This window comes from Lotus japonicus, chromosome 1 (assembly GCF_012489685.1).
Source record: "Lotus japonicus ecotype B-129 chromosome 1, LjGifu_v1.2".
Taxonomy (NCBI): Eukaryota; Viridiplantae; Streptophyta; class Magnoliopsida; order Fabales; family Fabaceae; genus Lotus; species Lotus japonicus.
Window position 1 is genome coordinate 67,670,297 of NC_080041.1, and position 22,147 is coordinate 67,692,443.

The following is a 22,147-nucleotide window of genomic DNA, read 5'->3' on the forward strand; positions in this document are numbered from 1 at the left end:
AATTCCAAAAATCTTCAGAGAAATGTTAGAACTTCTCTTTTTCCATATATCACAATCGTTTCGAGGCGAAACTCTAGAATCTACGAACGTCCGATTCCAATCATCGGAAGTTTGCCGAAACCGAATCCCTGGTATTTCAAAACCCTAGAATTTCTCGACGATGAAGACTTTTTCTATTCAGAGCTTGAAATGAATATTCCACACGCGTACACCCATTTCTCTTGATGATTTCAATCTTTCTTCAGAAGGAAGTTTTCTATTCCGACATTCGATGCAAAAAGCAACTTATCGGGTAAAATAGTTTTATACCGACTATGCATTAGTTGCCAAAAATACAAGGAGACCTCTTTATGGTTTTGGAATTCTTTTGCCAAAACATATCTATTAATTCACGGAGAATGACGCCGGAAAAATCAGATTCGCGAAACTTTCATTTTCCCGCGATTTGCCATCTTCTATATATAGCAAGCAAGTGAGAAGAAATCACAAAACTCCACCATTTTCAACCCATTCAAGGCCGCGAGTTTGCATAGGAGAGGAGGAGGAGAGATTTTCTTCATTCCTTGCTTGATCGTCGATCAATCAGTTGCTACTTCAAGGCTTCGAGGTATAGTCGCTAATCCTTACCTCTGATCGCTTTTTCCATAGCTTTTCTGTAGAGTTTTCTGAGCGGATAGTTTATGGGTTTTTACAAAACTATCCTGAATCTTTCATTTCTGATTCTAAACCTCTTCTACATGTGCCCAAGATCACTTCTGCCGGGTTAGATTTTCCGTTATGTCGCCGGAATTCCGCCGGAATCAATTTGAACCTAAAATACCCATTTTTGGAGTTTTTGAGGTAAAGCTTCAACCTTTAGGCTAAAAACTATCGCCTTAGCTTATTGTTAGTAGGATTAGTTGTCATAAACGTCGTTAGTAACGTCCCTGCAAAATTTGGTTTTTGGGATTTCAGTTTTGAAATTTCTAAGTTAAAAATCATGACCAAAATACCCCTGCGACAGTTTTTGATCCGATAATTTTTCCGAGTTCAGAATACCCTTAGTTACGGCTTATGATAGCATAGGAACCAAGTTTGATCGAAGAAAAATCGAGTCCCCTAATTACCTAAAGTGGCCGAGCCCTATTAGGGGGGAGGAGGAAAATTTCCTTTTCCGAAAACTTGTCTTTCGCGCTAGATTATCGTACCTTAGAGTATAGATTACTTCGTGTAACCTTAGTAAGTATCGATAGCTTAGTTCTCGATAGATTCTGATAGTATTTCTGTGACTTTGCTTTAAAGGAACTTTTGAGGAATTTCCTGAGGAGCAACGCTTTGCTTGTGAGGAAGAGTTAGAAGATAATCCTGGAGAATCTGCAGGTAAGGGCAACTTACCTTACTAGCTAATGCTTTAGGTGTCGACGCATTCGACTTGATTTACTGTTTATGCACTTGTTTGTGTATGATTGGGAAAATGTTTTCTGAGGCTTCGGCTGACAATGTAGATGATTCATCTACTGACTGTTTTTGAGATTGAATTAGATGCTATGTGCTATGTGGGTAATCTAGGATGTGTGGTGCATGCCTTATATGCTAAGTGCTATGTGGTTATTGCTTATTATGTGGATATATGACATGTTGATTGATGGTGCTGAGTTATTTATGCTTTAGCAATGAAATCTGAGTTTCTGAATAGTGAGAATAGCGGGCAGGTCATGCCGATTTTATTTTGAGAGTTTGGGGAAAGTTTGTTAGGACGAATGAGATTCGGGCCTTGTTATGGGTTTTTCATGGATCGAGACATTCTCTGGAGTCATTTGGGATTTGGAGATCCCGGGAACTTATAAGATTCGCGATAAGATTAAAAGGATATCATTTTGTAAAGAAAACTCATAAGTCATTAAACAACCTCTAAAATCTTCAAATAATGATAATAAACTCGAAAGGAAGCTTAGGATGAAGGTCTTAGTTTTGGAAAACGAGAAGTGTCGTCGGATCCAAGTGTTGAGAATGTTAAGAGGTTTTGAGTAGGTTGATACTCTTTGCTCGTCGAGCAGTTTGTTAGCCATCCAAGGGATGATCCGAGAAGCTTCACTGAGGCGTGAGACCTTGTGAATGCGGGATACTCCACTGAGGCGTGAGACCTTGTGGAAAGCATGGAACTCCACTGAGGCGTGAGACCTTGTGAGAGCATGAAACTTCACTGAAGCGTGAGACTTCGTGAGAGCATTGGTGACCCGAAGAGTCATCGTGAGTGGTTGCACCCATGCATATACTCGATGAAGTGCCAAGCAGAGTACTTCGGTATAGCAGGAAGTAACGATCAGCCATGCAGAGTTGGATCGGTCCTGACTATACCTGGCACAACAGGAGGTAACGATCATCCATGTAGAGTTGTATCGTGCCTGTTGATGTCCGGCATAGCAAGCAGAAATGGTCAAACCATGTAGAGTTTGTACCGTCTTGACTATAGCCAAAGGTGATAAGCGACGCCCGAGCAGAAATAGTTAAACACGAGGCTAGTGTTACGACCGTCTCGAGGTGCCCAGCCTATAAGTGGCAATACCTTTGGTTTGTCCCGTCGCCAAGCAGAGTGGCGTTGTTGTTTTGTTCCGTCGCCAAGCAGAGTGACGTTGTTGTTTTGTTCCGTCGCCAAGCAGAGTGACGTTGTTGTTTTGTTCCGTCGCCAAGCAGAGTGACGTTGTTGTTTTGTTCCGTCGCCAAGCAGAGTGACGTTGTTGTTTTGTTCCGTCGCCAAGCAGAGTGACGTTGTCGGTTTGTTCCGTCGCCAAGCAGAGTGACGTTATTCGGGTACAGTTTATGCCTTCGGGTACAGTTTATGCCTTCGGGTACAGTTTATGCCTTCGGGTACAGTTTATGCCTTCGGGTAATTCGGACATCGACGGGGGATATGATCGACCGTGAGGTTAGGATCGACCTGTTGATTGTCGGGCATAGCGGAGGGAAAAGTCGACCCGCAGGGTTAGGACTGATCCGGCTATGTCAAGGTTGTAAGTGACACTCGGGAGTTATGGTCGACACAATGCCAGTGTTAGGACCGACTCAAACGTGCCCAGCCTACTCTTTCTGGAACCGTCGAGAGTGACGTTGCATTGACATATCATGCACTCTAATTGTATCGTTATGTGTTTTGATGAGTTGATGTTGATAAACATCGTTATGTGTTTTGATGAGTAGATGTTGATAGATATCGTTATGTGCTTTGATGATGGAATTGTACTAGAGTGTTGATAACATGCTATGTTTAAACCTTAGGGTAGACAATGCAGAACTTATATGTACATAGACAACATATATATATATATATATACCCCTTATACTTTATCTGGTGTCTTGTATTCTCTATCCTATATTCCGTAAGTTGACCCTTGCACGTGCTACCTGTGTTTGGGGGGCTATGTATGCCCTTTTTGTCAGATGTCGTTGGTGGATTCTTCCGCGATTCCTCGTCGTTCGGGGAAGACCCGGAGCGAAATGACTACTATTGAGCCTTCGACGTGGACCCGGACTTCATGCATGACCAGATGGGAGTCGATGATGGAAGTATGGGGGATGGGTGATTAGAGTCTATTAAGGTTGGGTGTTAGTGTCCTAGCTCTGACTTATTCTTATTTGTGAGGGCTTGTGTTGCTGACACTTGACCTAACATTTTGGGATTGTACATTTTGCCTACGGGCGTTACACTTTTCTACTTTCCGTCATTGGAGGTTACTCGTGACGAGGTCGCTATTTACAGCGGGGGACGCTATATATATTGTATATTAGTTCTGTTGCCTTTCGCATTTGGGTTTTATTTAATTCAGTCTTGTCTTAGTTATTATCAAAAAAATAATATGTACGTTTTTCCGCATTAAGTTTATTTTGGTTACTAAAGTGACGCCACCGAAATCGGGGTGTTACACCAAGTGACTGGCACCTCTGCAATACTAATGGCGCCATTTGTGGGCGCCATTCATTTTCTCTGTTGGGCCGCAAGAGGATAAACCGGGGATCATCACATGGAGCTTACATGAGCACACCAAAGTGGATTGGACACCACATATTTCACCCAAAACCTTAAGGCAATGGGTGTATAGGTCTTCTCACATATAAAGTGTTCATCACTCCTCTAATCATCCAACGTGAGACTTCTTACTCACACTTGAATTCCCAACAATCTCCCCCTCAAGTGTGAGTCCATCTCAAGCGGAAGCTTTCATCTACTTGCACCGCCGTTGGATCTCCACTAACGGGACACACCGCCTAGCCACCATTGCCAGGAAGACTTTCGACACAAGGATTCGTCACCATGATCGCACTAACCATCAGCTCTGATACCACTGTTGGGCCGCAAGAGGATAAATTGGGGATCATCACATTGGGCTTACATGAGCACACCAAAGTGGATTGGACACCACATCTTTCACAAAAAACCTTAAGGCAATGGGTGTATGGGTCTTCTCACTTATAAAGTGCTCATCACTCTTCTAATCATCCAATGTGGGACTTCTTACTCACACTTGAATTCTCAACATTCTCTTACATGGTTAGCAACCCACATGACTCAAACATCTATTTTTTTCAAAGTAAAATAACTGTATTGATGAGAAAAATGTTGAGGATATACGATCCTCCTCAGAGAGAACAAAAAACCTGCAAAGTCGGCAATTGACAGCCCAAAAAGAGGCACAACCATACCAAAAATCACCAAAGGGAAAAGATGCCCTCAACACCAAAGAGACCAACCCCAAATGAACCCAAACAACCCAAAAGCCCAAAACACCCCATAAGAAACACCCAACGCCCAAGAAACTACTCTAAGAAAGCTTGTGTGCATTGATTTGGGTGCAATCTAGTAGAGGGCAATGTCATATGTGTAGTCAGTCATACTTCATGCCAAATCTCGTTCCCATCAAAATGGAACTCCTCACTCTAGTCAGAATGGCATAAGGCTCTGAAGCTCCTTCGACAAAACTATTAGCTTCCTCCTTCTCGAATTCACATCAGCATATGCGTAAATCTTTATAGCAAATCCATTAAGACTCTTGCCTTTTTTCTTACTTCTTCTATTCACAATGAGCAACCTCAGAAGAAAAGTCAACAAGCCCTTCCACAACCTCAGGATCACAGGAAACCCCTGAAGCATCACAAGGAACAAAGATGAAATGTTTTGGACAAAATGTTTTTTCATTATATTTTTAATTATTTATTTATTTATTTATTTATATTCTTTTGGATAAAAAATATGTAACTAAATACTAAGAAAAATAAATGGGATGAAAAAAACACTGTAACGATATTTGTAAGACCCTGATCTTAATAAAGTATTGTATTATTATTTGAGATAAATAATATATGTGAAGTATAGTGAATGATGAATTTTGATTGATGATGTATGTGGAACTTGTGATTTGGAGATGAAGTGAATTTTGTGAATTGCGTGATATATTGATTTAAAATCAATATGTGGAATTTTAATCATTTAGTTGAATGATTAATAATTTCATTAATTATTTAATTAAATCAGAGTTTGTGGGATTAGGAAAATAAGAGAAAAACTCTAATTGGGCCTAGGATTGTCGAGGGCTTGAGAGAGAAAGAAAATTAGGGTTTGAAACCCTAATATTTCTTGCGGCTGCCAGCCACATTAGGTGATGGGAGGGTTTTTATTTGGCTTTTAAATCTGATTATGGGTAATAAAAGTGATTAATTAGATGTTTTGGGCTTGGGCTAGAGAATAAGGAAAAAGAAAGAGAAAAAAAAACCCTAGCCCACTTGTGTGTGTGTGCTGCCGGCTTTGTGAGGGGAAGGGGGGAGAATTTTTCCTTGTTTTCATTTAGCACCAAAAGATGAATTAGAAGTGCCTTTCATACACATTTTTACGTGAAACACTCAGAAGAAAAGAAAAGAAAGAAAGAGAGAAAGATGGACCGTGAACAAGAGAGATCGAGAGAGTGAGAGAGATAACGTGAACGAGAGGGAGAGATCGAGTGGGAGAGGAAGAAAAGGTTTGGACACCAGCTTGTTGGGGTCTCTTTTAGCATCAAGATCACTTCTTTTTTATCAAGTTTGATCAAGGTAAAGGCTGGTTTAGGAAAATGGTAGAGGTTTAGGGGTTTGCCATGAAAATCTCTTGAGAAAATCTATGTTCTTGCATGTTTTGCATGAGGTTTATTGAAGTTGGTTGTTTCTGTACCTTTTCCATGAAAACCATGATTCATAATCCTTATTTGATGTACCTTGCATGGCTCTATGATCTTATGTATCGATTTCATGATTATTTGCTAAATTTGGCTTGATTTTCACGTGTTTTAACATGAAAGTTGATGAATGTTCAGATCTGGATTTTTTGGAGAATACGATTGATATTGTTTGCTGGTCATAGGCTTGTGGTGATGAAACAAAAGAAAGAAAAAAAAAAATATCAAACCCTAGAGCCCTTTTTGGGATCGGCCGAACCTTATTTTGGGGTTTCGGCGAGTTTTCTTTCTTTCGTTTCATGCACAAGTTCGCCTGATGTTTTGCTTGATGGAATTGCCATGAGTTATGTGTTGAAATGCATGTGAACGTGATTATGAGTATCAATGTAACATGTATATTGCCTGACTGAGATATTGCTACAAAGGTCGCTCATCCAACTGTAATTCCTATTGATGTTGTGTATATTTTATGCCGTTCATAATACATTATTCGACGTCGAAATTGTTAAGACTCTAGGTTGACATATCAGAGCCATGAACAAAGAGAATTGAGAACTTAATCGCTTGCAAGTAAAATGAGAAACTAAATGGAACATAGGTCTAGTTGTGACTATGGACCATGAGAACGATGGCACCGTTAGAGACAAACGGTTACTTGCACGCGAGGATGTTGGATTGACTTAATGTCGTCCTGAGAATTAAGGGTTGTACTGTGTGTCCCCTTGGGATCGACTGTGCGTCTCCCCAAGAACTGAGGGTTGTACTGTGTGTCACCTCGAGAATTGTGCATTTGCGGATGTTCGAGATTGGCCAAGGTGTTGTGGTGGTTGTGTGATGTGAGGATCGTTAGTTTAACAGAACAACTAGGTGACTAACTGTTATATAAAACTATGGTTAAGCCGGCGAAATATGATGTGACGTGATTATTATATTCTTATGTCTTGCATGAACCTGACCCTTTCTTGTTTGTTTTGTGTTGTTTGGGGGGGGGGAAGGGTAGATGGTTCTGACGAAGACGTCAACGTCGACCCATTTCTGGGAGCTGACCCTGTATGATGAAAAGAAAGATCGGGCTTGGATGACCGACACATCCGGAGTCCGACGCATTTATGTCGGCGATGTGAAGCTCACTGGTCTAGGCGTACACAGAGACGTCGTGGAATCGCAACGTATGGTGGGTGGAGTGATCACAATGCCATACACTCCTCCACGATTCTGTTTCCCAAAGGACGAAGGCTCACGGGTGTCTTCGGCGGAGGTCGACCCTTCAGAGGAAGCAGCAGCTGAGTCACAACAACCGTAAGTGAAAACGACAGTCCCAACGCAAACTCAAGCTGATGTTGCGAAGGACGATGGCAATCCAGGGTTGAGTGGGTGTGTACCTGAAGTACCGACTTGGTGGGGCGAGAATGAGGCTTGCTGTGTGTGGGGTCCTATTGAGGTTCCGACACTTGAGTCTCTTCCCGAGAAGCGTCGTAAGCTCGGGGGTTGCTTTTAGGACGTGATCTACATAGTGGATAGTGAAGATGAAGCGTGAGAGCATTTTACATTGGGGGCTTGAGAGTATTCGCATTGAAATTTTGAAATTCAGTTTTGATTAAACTATCTTTATGGTTTTATAATTTATTTCGGATGTAATGGTTTCACAACTTTTGTACTCGATTTGATTAATCTTACACATGGGTGTGAGTACTGTTTTCTTTTAGGCTTAATTCCACTTTGGACCCCTGATGTTTCACAAATGTGCGGTTTGCATCCCCTGTGTTTAAAAGGTGCGGTCAACATCCCTCATGATTTTAGAAGGATCTGTTGAGGCCCTTCCGTTAAGTTCCGTGAGTCGACTAAACGGAACTGAAAGTAATTAATTGCATTTTCTTCTTCCTTATCAACATCATCAACAATACTTCATCATCATAAAAAAAAACCCAGATTTGCAACCCCACCCATAAAACCCTGATTCTACTTCTTTGAACACAAACCAAAATTTGCAACTGCTGTAAAAATCAATTCCTTTAATATGCTTCTCTTCCAATATTTCTTTCCAACACAAACCAGGTACCAAGCCTAGATCTCCAAGTCAAACTCCTTGTACTCCAGAGTTAATTTAAGAGTACTAAACACTTCAACTATAAACACAAAATCACCAGCAACAGTACCCGACGCCAATAGCCCGCAGCAACCCTCTAACAATAGAACAATAAACTATGAAACATGCAATTAACTGTAATAGCTCTCACCCATTAACTTTATCAAAAGCTTAATCGATTAATGGAGAATAAGAACGATTATTGAAGGAAGGAGAAGATGAAGGTTTACTGCTTTCCTTCCCAAGATGAGAGCTTTCTTCACATCTCGCTGCAGATCTGGTGGGTGGGTCGAGGTTGATCGAAAGGAGAAGATGATGGGGTTTGGGTACTTCAACCGTCGATCATTGGACTAGGCGAGACCCCAGGGTCCCTCGCCCAGGAGCGCTGGCCTAGGGCGATGAGCGGACCAGGGATTTTGGCCTTCATCCCGGAGGCCCAACTGGCTCATTAGGATGATTCAGAGGCGCTAAGCCCAACTCCCCCAACTATAAATAGGGGAGGAATACCAATTGTAAGGGACTCTTAGCTCATTTGTGAAATAACAAGATTGAAATTTAGTTATTCTCTCTCCAAAGTGGTTACGCTCTCATTCTCCCTAGGAATCTCGCATCACGTTCCTTACACCTTAGGTACTATACGTCATCTCAATGTTCATGATGGAAAAATCATCCCCGCATCACGTCGTACTCCGCCCTCCACCACACCGTTCGAACCCAGATCGGAGTTCAATGGTCGATTCCGATCCAGAACCACAGCAGTCCTGACAGCACGCCCCTCCTTCTCCACCTCCGTCGCCGCTCATCCCCGACGGTCCAACCCCTAGCGCCGCGGCGGAGGTGTACAGATCAGCTTGTTGGAAGAAAGAACGCGGTTGCGGTTGCACAACCTCTTCTTAGCCTTTCTTGGTTAACTTCTTCTTCTCCTTCCAGACCCAGATCCACAACCTCTTTTACTTTTTTGATGAAGAAGCACATGGATGAAGAATCAAATTGATAAAGGAAGGGACGTTTGATGGCAAAAACTAATGTCGCCCCCTTCTCTGCATTGATAGCATCCTTTTCCCATCCTTTTCTCTCAATCTTCTCCTACTTGTGGTGTTTGATGTTTTGTTTTGAGAGGTTCAGTTGAGGAAGATGAAGATCAATTTTGTGACGAAGTTAATTAAGTTTGTAACGGATTATTTCCGTCACTAATTTGCCTTTTCAGAATTAATGAATTTAATAATTCTGTTTTAAAAAAAATATATATAATAAATGCACTGTCAACGAGTTCCGTTTTAGTCAACTAACGGAACTTAACAGAAGGGCGTCAATAGATCCTTCTGGAATCATGAAGGATGTTGACCGCACCTTTTAAACACAGGGGATGCAAACCGCACATTTGTGAAACATCAGGGGCTCAAAGTGGAATTAAGCCTTTCTTTTAATTAAATGCAAGTATTATTTCAGTTATTCGGTCCTGTATATTTAGACGTTTCCGATTATACGCGAGTACGGTTTATTAAAAGTTAATGTTTAAGAGTTTTTCGTAAAATGAACCTTTGTCATTAATTGAGGATTAATAATCGAATCGACGAAAATTCTTTACTAAAATTGGTTACTTGGTTACTGTGTGACACTCGAGAAATCGGGGCGTTACATTGTGGTATCAGAGCTCCGGTTGAGAAACCAGAGCACTAGGGTTTTGGGCACACGAGTTTGAGCTCGTTGCTGTTTGTTTTGGTGAATTCTAAGTTTCCGCGGTGAGATTGGGTAGAATTGTTTGCTAAGATGATTGCTTGGATGTGAGATTGTTTGAAATTAGTATCATTCTTGTGATACTTGAGTTAAATTTGTTGTTTATACTTAAAGTTAATTACTAATGTTGGGGCACTGACATTGGGTTGTGGTTCTAATTCCAAGCAGGATCATGCCGCCAAGACAGGACCCGACCAATGCTCAGATCGCCAAGCAATAGCACAGCTGGCCCAGGTGATGGCCCTGTTGGCTGCCACTACTGCTGCTCAGACCGCAGCATAGACACAGCGGGAAGCTGAAGAGAATACCAGGAGGGCTGAAGAGGATTTCACGAGGGCACATAGGGCTGAGAGGGAGCTGGCACAGGACCAGATCCGTATGAGGACTGATTTCAACCGCCATGGGCCACCCAGGTTTCAAGGCGAGGTTGAACCCGAGAAAGCTGATCTGTGGATCCAGGAAATGGAGAATATTTTTGAGGCTCTTCACACTCCGGATGCGGAGAAGGTGAACTTGGCCACCTTTATGCTTAAGGGTGACGCCGAGTACTGGTGGAGGAGCGCTAGACAGTTGATGACTGCTAACAATGAGGCTATCACTTGAGAGTCTTTCAAAAAGGCTTTCATGGATACGTACTTTCCCGAAACTGCTAGGGAAGAGATGGAGAACCAATTCCTTAGGCTGAAACAGGGGACGATGACGATGGGAGAGTATGCTGCCAAGTTGGAGGCTTTATCCAAGCACTTCCGTTTCTTCCAAGTGCGAGTGGATGAGGCGTATCTGTGCAACTGATTCATGAGGGGATTGAGAAATGAGATTGAGAGATCCGTCAGGCCTCTGGGAATCAGAGTTTTCCAACAGGTGGTTGAGAAAACTTGGGAGGTAGAGACCATGGAGAATCGCCAGAGGGGCAGATCTGAAAGTGGGGGACCGATCCGTTCTGGACAGAGACAGACCGGAAGGTTTGATGGGCAAAGGAAAGCTGGGAGGTTTGACAAGAGCAAGGCACCGCCGAGGAAGCCTTATCAGCGTCCTGCTGACAAGGTACCTATTGTTGGAAGGGGTGGAGCAGCTAGTCCTAAGGAGGATGTTGTTTGTTTCAAATGTAACCAGAAGGGGCACTATGCAAATGAGTGCGGAAAGGAGATTGTGTGCTGGAAGTGCCAGAAGCCAGGGCATGTAGAGAGGAACTGTCCTAATGCTGCTAAGGCCGAGCCAGTGCTGAATATTGCTAGAGGAAGGAGACCTTCTGCTCCAGGGCGTGTGTTCGCAATATCTGGGGAACAAGCTCCAATGACTGATGACCTTATCCAGGGTACGTGTACGATCACTGGAAACTCCTTAATGGTCTTATCGGATTCTGGTGCTACACACTCATTCATTGCTGAGGAGTGTGTGAAGAGATTAGGATTGCTGACTGCTGATTTACCCTTCGATTTGGTGGTGACTACCCATGTCGCCGATCGATTAGTTACACATACGGCATGCTTGCAATGTTCATTGATCTACGAGGATCGAAAGTTCCTTGCGATCCTCGTCTGCTTAGGGCTTAAGGAGCTCGATGTGATTCTGGGAATGTATTGGTTGGCACAGTATCACGTTCTCTTGGATTGTGCTAACAAGGCCGTAGTGTTTCCAGATTCAGGCGTTACGGATTACTTGAATTCGTACACCTTGAGGAAGGGTTCACCAGCATTCGTGAACTCAATCGTAGCCAAGGCGAAGAATGACAGCGACGTGCGCAACATTTTGATAGCACAAGATTATGTGGACGTGTTTCCAGAAGATGTGCCTGGATTACCGCCGGTGAGAGAGACGGAGTTCTCTATTGATATCATGCCCGGCACGGGGCCAATATCAATGGCGCCTTATCGGATGACACCAGCGGAGTTGGCGGAGTTAGCAAAGCAGTTGGAGGATCTCTCTTCAAAGGGATTTATCCGACCAAGTGTGTCGCCTTGGGGTGCACCAGTGTTGTTGGTAAAGAAGAAGGATGAGAAGACCAGGCTTTGTGTGGACTACCGACAACTCAACAAGGTGACAGTGAAGAATCGTTATCCGATGCCTCGGATAGATGACTTGATGGATCAACTTCTAGGTGCTGTTGTTTTCTCGAAGATAGATCTGAAGTCAGGATATCACCAGATCCGTGTGAAGGAGGCTGATATTCAGAAGACTGCATTCAGGACTCGATACGGGCACTACGAGTACCTCGTGATGTCGTTTGGAGTTACAAATGCACCCGCAATGTTTATGGACTACATGAACAGAGTGTTCAGACCATTCCTGGACAAGTTCGTGGTGGTGTTCATCGACGACATCCTGATTTACTCGAAGAGTAAAGAGGAACACGAAGAGCATTTACGTCAGGTGTTGGGAGTATTGCGGGAGAAGGAGCTTTATGCTAATGGCTCGAAATGCGAATTCTGGATGGAAGAGGTTAAGTTCCTGTGTCACGTCATATCAAGTCAGGGTGTGGCAGTTGACCCCAGCAAAATTGAATCGATTTTGGCATGGGAATAACCTAAGACAGCAAGCGACATCAGAAGTTTCGTCGGACTTGCTGGCTACTACAGACGTTTTGTTAAGGACTATGCAAAGTTGACTTCGCCGTTGACTCAATTGACGAAGAAGAAACAACCCTTTGCATGGACGGAGAAATGTGAAGAGAGTTTTCAGGAGATGAAGAAGCGACTGACTACTGCACCAATACTAGCCTTACCTAAGGAGGGAGAACCCTATGATGTGTACTGCGATGCTTCACATAATGGGTTGGGTTGTGTAATGATGCATGAGAAAAAGGTGATTGCTTATGCTTCGCGACAGCTGAAAATTCATGAAAAGAATTACCTTACGCATGATTTGGAGTTGGCTGCTATAGTGTATGCCCTCAAGATTTGGAGGCATTACCTGTATGGCAGTACGTTCACGATCTACAGTGATCACAAGATACTTGTTCGATCAGAAAGATCTGAACATGAGGCAGCGAAGGTGGATGGAGTTTCTACAGGACTACGAGTTTGCTCTGCAGTATCATCCGGGGAAAACCAATGTTGTAGCTGACGCTCTTAGTCGAAAGGCTATACATGTATCCTCGTTGATGGTCAAGGAGTTAGAATTGTTGGAGGCATTCCGAGATCTGAGCTTGGATGTTAAGCTCGCGCCAGGAAAGTTGAGCTTCGGAATGGCGACGGTGTCGAGTGGACTCTTGGACGAGATAAAGTCGAAACAAGAGACTGATGAAGGACTGATTGAGTGGCGCAAACTTGTTACTCAAGGGGAGACACCGAAATTCACTATCGGGAACGATGGTCTTTTGCGTTGCAAAGAGCAGGTTGAGTATTCATCCGGGAATGAACAAGATGTATTAGGACTTGAAACTTCATTTCTGGTGGCCTGGGATGAAGAAACAAGTGGCTGAGTATGTGTCGACCTGTCTGACGTGTCAGAAGGCGAAGGTGGAACATCAGAAACCAGCAGGGAAACTACAGTCGTTGGATGTGCCAGAGTGGAAGTGGGACAACATCTCTATGGACTTCGTGACAGCGTTACCACTAACACGAAGGAGGTTTGATGCAATATGGGTGGTAGTTGATCGATTGACGAAGACTGCTCACTTCGTGCCAATCAATCTGAACTACAAGGTGGAGAAACTAGCAGAGATCTATATCACAGAGATTGTACGTCTGCATGGTGTGTCGACTAGCATTGTGTCGGACAGAGACCCGAGGTTCACCTCACGTTTCTAGGGAGCTTTGCAGCAAGCTTTGGGAACCAAGTTGAGGTTGAGTTTCTCTTATCATCCACAGACGGATAGGCAAACCGAAAGGACTATTCAATCCTTGGAGGATTTGCTAAGGGCTTGTGTGTTAGATCATAAGGGGAGCTGGGATGAGTTGTTGCCTTTGATTGAGTTCACCTAAAACAACAGTTTCCATGCGAGCATAGGGATGGTGCCTTATGAAGCACTGTATGGTCGGAGGTGTCGTACACCTTTATGCTGGCATCAGGATGGGGAGAACCTGGTTATTGGACCCGAGTTGGTTCAACAGACCACGGAGGAGGTGAAGCGAATCTAGGAAAGAATGAGGATCTCGCAGAGTCGCCAGAAGAGTTATACCGACAACAGAAGTAAGGAGCTGGAATTTCAAGCTGGAGATCATGTCTTGTTGCGAGTTACCCCGATGACATGTGTCGGAAGGGCGATCAAGTCGAAGAAGCCTACTCCAAAGTTCATTGGACCGTACCAGATTACGGAGCGGGTTGGACCAGTGGCATATAGGATTGCATTGTCGCCATTCCTATCCAACATTCATGACGTACTTCATGTGTCGCAATTGTGGAAGTACATGGCTGATGACTCTCATGTTATTGAACCTGATGATATTCAGCTAAAGGATGATCTGACGATGGTAATGCCACCCATCAAGATCGTCGACAAGAGTACCAAACGCTTAAGAAACAAGGAGGTATCCTTGGTGAAAGTGATTTGGAATCAAGCGACGGGCGACGCTACGTGGGAATTAGAGAGTAAGATGCGGGAGTCACATCCCGAGTTGTTTGTAGAACCTTAGGTTTCGAGGGCGAAACTATTTTTAAGGGGGGTGGTATTGTAAGACCCTGATATTAATTAAGTATTGTATTATTATTTGAGATAAATAATATATGTGAAGTTTAGTGAATGATGAATTTTGTTTGATGATGTATGTGGAACTTGTGATTTGGAGATGAAGTGAATTTTGTGAATTATTGTGAATTGCGTGATATATTGATTTAAAATCAATTTGTGGAATTTTAATCATTTAGTTGAATGATTAATTATTTAATTAATTATATAATTAAATCAGAGTTTGTGGGCTTAGGGAAATAAGAGAAAAACTCTAATTGGGCCTTGGATTGTAGCGGGCTTGAGAGAAAAAGAAAATTAGGGTTTGAAACCCTAATATTTCTTGCGGCCGCCAGCCACATTAGGTGATGGGAGGGTTTTTATTTGGCTTTTAAATCTTATTATGGGTAATTAAAGTGATTAACTAGATGTTTTGGGTTTGGGCTAGAGAATAAGGAAAAAAAAAATAACCCTAGCCCACATGTGTGTGTGTGCCGCCGGCTTTGTGAGAGGAAGGGGGGAGAATTTTTCCTTGTTTTCATTTAGCACCAAAAGCTGAATTAGAAGTGCCTTTCATACACCTTTTTACGTGAAACACTCAGAAGGAAAGAAAAGAAAAGAAAGAAAGAGAGAAAGAGGGACCGTGAACGAGAGAGTGAGAGAGATAACGTGAGTGAGAGGGAGAGATCGAGTGGGAGATGAAGAAAAGGTTTGGACAGCAGCTTGTTGGGTCACTTTTAGCATCAAGATCACTTCTTTTTCATCAAGTTTGATCAAGATAAGGGCTGGTTTAGAAAAAGGGTAGAGGTTTAGGGTTTTGCCATGAAAATCTCTTGAGGAAAGCTATGTTCTTGCATGTTTTGCATGAGGTTTATTGAAGTTGGTTGTTGCTGTACCTTTTACCATGAAAACCATGATTCTTAATCCTTATTTGATGTACCTTGCATGGCTCTATGATCTTATGTATCGATTTCACGATTATTTGCTAAATTTGGCTTGATTTTCACGTGTTTTAACATGAAAGTTGATGAATGTTCAGATCTGGATTTTTGGGAGAATATGATTGATATTGTTGGCTGGTCATAGGCTTGTGGTGATGAAACAAAAGAAAGAAAAAAAATATCAAGCCCTAGAGCCCTTTTTGGGTTCGGCCGAACCCTATTTTGGGGTTTCTGCGAGTTTTCTTTCTTTCGTTTCATGCAAAAGTTCGCCTAATGTTTTGCTTGATGGAATTGCCATGAGTTATGTGTTGAAATGCATGTGAACGTGATTATGAGTATCAATGTAACACGTATATTGCCTGACTGAGATATTGCTACAAAGGTCGCTCATCCAGATGTAATTCCTATTGGTGTTGTGTATATTTTATGTCGTTGATAATACATTATTCAACGTCGAAATTGTTAAGACTCTAAGTTGACTTATCAGAGCCATGAACAAAGAGAATTGAGAACTTAATCGCTTGCAAGTAAAATGAGAAACTAAATGGAACATAGGTCTAGTTGTGACTATGGACCATGAGAACGATGGTGCCGTTAGAGACAAACGGTTACATGCACGCGAGGGTGTTGGATTGACTTAATGTCGTCCTGAGAATCAAGGGTTGTACTGCGTGTCCCCTTAGGATCGACTGTGCGTCTCCCCGAGAACTGAGGGTTGTTCTGTGTGTCCCCTCGAGAATTGTGCATCTGCGGATGTTCGACATTGGCCAAGGTGTTGTGGTGGTTGTGTGATGTGAGGATTGTTAGTTTAACATAACAACTAGGTGACTAACTGTTATATAAAACTATGGTTAAGCCGGCGAAATATGATATGACGTGATTATTATATTCTTATGGCTTGCATGAACCTGGCCCTTTCTTGTTTGTTTTGTGTTGTTTTGGGGGAGGGGGGGTAGATGGTTCTGGCGAAGACGTCAACATCGACCCATTTCTGGGAGCTGACCCTGTATGATGAAAAGAATGATCGGGCTTGGATGGCCGACACATCCGGAGTCCGACGCATTTATGTCGGCGATGCGAAACTAGCTGGTCTAGGCGTACACGGAGACGTCGTGGAATCGCAATGTATGGTGGGTGGAGTGATCACAATGCCATACACACCTCCACGATTCTGTTTCCCAAAGGACGAAGGCTCACGGGTGTCTTCAGCGGAGGTCGACCCTTCAGAGGAAGCAGCAGCTGAGTCACAACAACCGGAAGTGAAGACCATAGTCCCAACGCAAACTCAAGTTGAGGTTCCGAAGGACGATGACAATCCAGGGTTGAGTGGGCGTGTACCAGAAGTATCGACTTGGTGGGGTGAGGATGAGGCTTGCTGTGTGTGGGGTGCTATTGAGGTTCCGCCACTTGAGTCTCTTCCCGAGAAGCGTCGTAAGCTCGGGTGTTCCTTTGAGGACGTGATCTACATAGTGGATAGTGAAGATGAAGCCTGAGAGCATTTTACATTGCGGGCTTGAGAGTATTCGCATTGAACTTTTGAAATTCAGTTTTGATTAAACTATCTTTATGGTTTTATTATTTTATTTCGGATGTAATGGTTTCACAACTTTTGTACTCGATTTCATTTATCTCACACATGGGTTTGAGTACTGTTTTCTTTTAATTAAATGCAAGTATTATTTCAGTTATTTGGTCCTGTGTATTTAGACGTTTCCGATTATACGGGAGTACGGTTTATTAAAAGTTAATGTTTAAGAGTTTTTCGTAAAATGAACCTTTGTCATTAATTGAGGATTAATAATCGAATTGACGAAAATTCTTTATTAAAATTGGTTACTAGGTTACTGTGTGACACTCGAGAAATCGAGGCGTTACAATATCCTCTCCTCAAGTCAGCCCCCGCATTTGGTTGATAACTTTTTGGGTCTGACTAGGTTAAATAAATAATACTCAATTTTTGTCTCAGAGTAGTTCTGATGCTTGTTAACATCGACGTCAACATATATCTAAATATATCCTTAATTGAACTATTAGGGTCACACCCTCTGGTCTAGCCCATTTTAACACAGGTAGAATAGCCAGCTCCCAAAAACGCTAGGATGATAAGCTTCAAACGGGTCAGAGAAAGCAATAAACATTTTCACATGTCATATGTGTGTCATGCATCTTGCTGCAAAACATCAAGAGTAGTCCCACTTAGCTAACCAATGCTTTGATTCAATACATATGGTAACCTTGATGACCTCAGGTGGCAATTTTCAGAGATGTCACATGCCATGGGACACTCCAAGCAGCAAGCCCATAAGTATATATGCATATACATGTATGATATTATAGGCAGAACCATGTTTTACCTTTACCAACCGGCAATCACCATAGAAAATGCATCAACTTCTCCATAATAACCAATCACAATGGTGGGAAAGTGCATTCGATTATGTCCACAAAGACAACCTCATGTGTAAATTTGACCAGCGCAAAATCTAAATGAATGCCTTTTGAAGTTTATATGGGCATATGGAGCCCAGTTTGCTACTTCATATCAAATGGTGGTAATGACTTGCACACCCAACTGAAATGGTCACTATAAAATAAAAACTGTACAATGCTGACTTTCTTTTATTATTTTTTAAAGGTTCAAATAAGATTTGAGCATGCACCACCGAATAAGAAGATTTTGGCTATCTTTGTATATAGTATTTGCACAAGCGCAAACGGATATTGTTATTTATTTTGAAAAATAAACATAATTCTATTTCTTCTTATATAAATTGTAATGTCTGTACCAAAAAAATATAAATTGTATGTAATGAAAGTTTATTCAGATTGAATTTATCTGATATTAATTTCAAAAAAAAAGAATTTACCTGATATTCAAACAGAGACTTGACGAATGTGAATGTATTATCCCATATCACATCAAATACACAGTTCAACTGCTTGAATTCATATCACAATTCCTTTATTAATTTGTGGTATTGACTAATCCACAGGAATTGGAAGGCGGCTGACACTTATTAATTTGATATGAAATTTCAATATTTTTAATACGCCACAAAGCTGTGAGAAAAGAAGCAACACCTTTAAAAGGAAAGATTTAAATTTATTATATAAAAATCTGTATCTCAAACGATTTTGGCAATTAAACATGTTAAATACTTAAATGAATTAAGTCAATTAACAATTTAACACTCTTCTAAGTTAGGAAACACACAATATGTTTGTGGAATCTAGGAGAAAAATATGCTCAGATATTTTTCAGCATCAGATGAACGAGTGGCGTATCAGATGGAGATAATTCAGATCCTCTCCGATTAGCTCTCTCTATAAAAAAAACTCTAACCATATATTTACACTTTGCGGTCCTAAAAGGTCAAGATTAGTTTTATAATTGGTCCAATTACACCTCTTATTGATCAAATAATGGTTAGCAAAAATTAGAAATTGATCAATGATAAAAGGAAAACGACTCAATTGTGTCTGGGAACTGTGACTGATGAATGGTCCTATGATGTCAATCAATATTGGTATGGTCAATAGTTCCGCTGGATATGAATAGGGAAACACAGTCGCTGTAAAGGATCTGATTTGGTACAAGACTAATCATAATGCCAATTAAAATTTATACATGTTTGATGCAAATAAAAAAGTACTTATTGAAATTTATTTAGTGCATTTTCTAAGTATCAATAAGTCTAAATGAAGTCAAAATTATTCAATGTGTGGCGTGGGTTTGAGTAAATGTTGGGGAGAAAGGGGGAACTCAATACACCAATGAAGATTGCAATGACATGGACATTATATTTTTACTAAAAAAAATACTGAATTTATGAGTCACATTTTTTATATTGTCTTCACCTGCTCGCTAATTCTTAAAACCAATATGGGACTCCAATTTTTCACATTGAATTTCGATGATTTTCTCCATCAAAAGTGAGTCACCACCGCATTACTATGCTCCCTTCGCAGAAGCTATTTACATTTGTACCGTTGTTCGCATCATCAACATGTCAAATGCACACATCACCTTGCCACCATATTTTCAAAATAAGACATTCGATACAATGAGTCGTGATACCATACCCCTTTTGCAAGTGTTGAAAAACCTCATCTTGACTAGAGATATGATCAAGATAACTTTTTTATAAATAGAAGATTCAAAATCTAATAGGGAGACAAGGGAGCCCAAATTAAAGCACAAATGGTGAGCCAGCTGTTTACATTGGTTTTTGGTAAACAAATATTTTCTAATTCTTGGACCATAAACAAGTCGATTGAAGGTTCTTTAACGAAAACACTATTAGAAAGTGATGGATTTTTTACTAAATTTTAAAGGAAAAATGTTGAAAAAGAACAATTTCAATTAAACAAAAATCTCGAAATAAAAGTGCAACAATATAGCAAACACTAACTTGAAACAAATTGCATTACTTGAATAAAATGATATCGTGCATCGTTTACAAATTGCAAGCAAAAGCATAAGAACATGAGACGTTCAACCAAACACATACTCAGTGAAACTCAAACACTCCTCTTTTAGTCTCGGTGACTTGGACATTTCATAGCACATATGATTTTCTGAATCTGAGTTTACAAACCCCTTCTCTAGTTTCTGAATCTTCTATTTATAGACCACTTTGCAACTTATATGTGACGGTTATGTTCTACAACATGCATGTGCAATTACCAGCGTCAGGTCTCCATTATCTTGCGGTTACCCACGTTCTTCTTTGCCCACGATCTCCCCTCCAGCTTATTAGTGGTAACTACTCATTTGCTGGTGAAACTCAACCTCTTGTCAAGGAAAGCTTTTATTGACACACTTTATAGGTCATCTTTAGTCGATTTTCTCTCTGCAATGATTTAGTTGAGACTGTCTCTCGGCGAAGTAGCGACTCAACACTTAGCCACTTTTTCTTCTTGAAGTGGGATCTTCGTCATGGTTTGTCGACAACACCTCATTTGGTCATTCAACCCTAATTCTGCCTAGTTTGAAATTCCAAACCAACATGCACCATCCAGAATTTTAGATACCACATCTATATACATATGTAAAGCAGACTTGAAAAAAAAAACATTAAACACATAAAAAATAGTAAATTTATTTTGAATTAAAAACATTAAATAAAAAAACTGAAAACTAAAATAAAAACTACATCAACTTTATTATTCATTATATTAATTATTAATTGTTAAACTTTTCAATTTCTCATATTTAAAAGTAAATATTAAAATTTAAAACTTTTCAATTGCTCTTATTTAAAATGAAATATTTAAATTATTTAAATTTTAATTATTCATTACAACCTGAGGTGAATTTTTAAAAAATAATAATAATTGAAATTGACTACCTTACATTAATGACAATAATAGATTGTTAATAATAATTTGTTTATATTCTGTACATTATTGTTAATAATAATTATAAATCTTATTAGTTATTAATCATAAGTTGAGAAATTTTAAAAAAAATAAAAAATAAAAATTATTACTATTTATTACTTATAAAAAAATATTTATTAATAATTAATATCGAAAAAATAGCTGAAAATTAAAAAAAATGTCTCTATAAGATATTATTATTACTATATCGAATGTGTATATTATTTGAAAAAAAATTAATATGATTTTTTATCTGTTATATGGAAGTAAAAATAACTTGAGGAAGCATAACAGAGAAAAATAATTATAACAAAAGTTGAATAAATTTAAATTTACTAAATAATATTTTACAATACTAAAATTATAACTTATTATAATTTTTAAGTTCAAATTATTTCAAGTTCAAAAAAAGTTAAAATTATTTTATTGTTGATAAAAAAGTATAAAAAAATATGTTATTATAACTTATATTAAAACCTTATTACTTGATTTAAAATATTTTAAATTCACTTAAGGATTTTTCAAATTATTAAATTGGTTTTTAAAGATTAGTTATGATTGAAAAATAGAATAACATATGGGGACAATAATTGAGTATCAATGTTTACAACCAGATATATGATAAATCAGCACCTCTGCAATTGAAACCACAATAATAAACCTAAAAACAGAGAACCCAAATCAATAAAATATATTACAACCAAAGTTTTTAAAATTAATTTAATACTAATACAAAAGAAATTTAATTACACTGTAATAATTTTTATACTATATTAAAAAATAGTGTAAATCAAGGAATTGGTTTAATGTCTCACATCTCTTATGATATTGTCTTTTCCTCACCAATTCTTACTAAATGAGACTTCAATTCTTTTTTTTTTTTAGAACAAACTGATTATTAATGATAGAAAACATCATGAGAACAATCCTCTCATGTAGATTGGGGAGACTTCAATTCTTTTAATAAAAAAACAAACGGTCCTAAATGTTCATTTGGAAATAACTTTTTATGAGTTAATTTGATAAATTTATTAAAACAAAATAAAAATATTGTTACAAGTATGTATTAATAACATTTATTCATAATTCAATTTGCAATTTATAAAAATAACTCAAAGAAATATATAGATAAACAACTATTCAATTAGATGATAAGTTCTCTCCATTACTTGTGTAATTTCTTATTTTATAAGGTAAATTTAGATAAGCTCTTTAG

The 22,147-nt window shown here is 39.9% G+C and overlaps 2 protein-coding genes across 2 annotated transcripts; both read left to right on the forward strand.

Moving 5' to 3' along the window:
* Window positions 1–10,797: 10,797 nt before the first annotated feature.
* On the forward strand, window positions 10,798–14,081 carry LOC130743635 (uncharacterized). Its single transcript, XM_057595872.1, has 2 exons — window positions 10,798–12,039; window positions 14,013–14,081. Exons 1-2 carry the CDS (start codon window positions 10,798–10,800, stop codon window positions 14,079–14,081), a joined length of 1,311 nt encoding a protein of 436 aa, XP_057451855.1.
* A 6-nt stretch (window positions 14,082–14,087) lies between these two features.
* On the forward strand, window positions 14,088–14,576 carry LOC130743642 (uncharacterized). The gene has a single exon (XM_057595877.1). It carries the CDS (start codon window positions 14,088–14,090, stop codon window positions 14,574–14,576), a length of 489 nt encoding a protein of 162 aa, XP_057451860.1.
* Window positions 14,577–22,147: the final 7,571 nt, after the last annotated feature.

Coding starts and splice junctions, on each gene's coding strand:
- LOC130743635 (XM_057595872.1), top strand. CDS start 10,798: ATGAGGGGATTGAGAAATGAGATTGAGAGATCCGTCAGGCCTCTGGGA. Junction 12,040..14,012: donor ACTACCGACAACTCAACAAG/GTGACAGTGAAG, acceptor TGCTGGCATCAG/GATGGGGAGAACCTGGTTAT.
- LOC130743642 (XM_057595877.1), top strand. CDS start 14,088: ATGAGGATCTCGCAGAGTCGCCAGAAGAGTTATACCGACAACAGAAGT.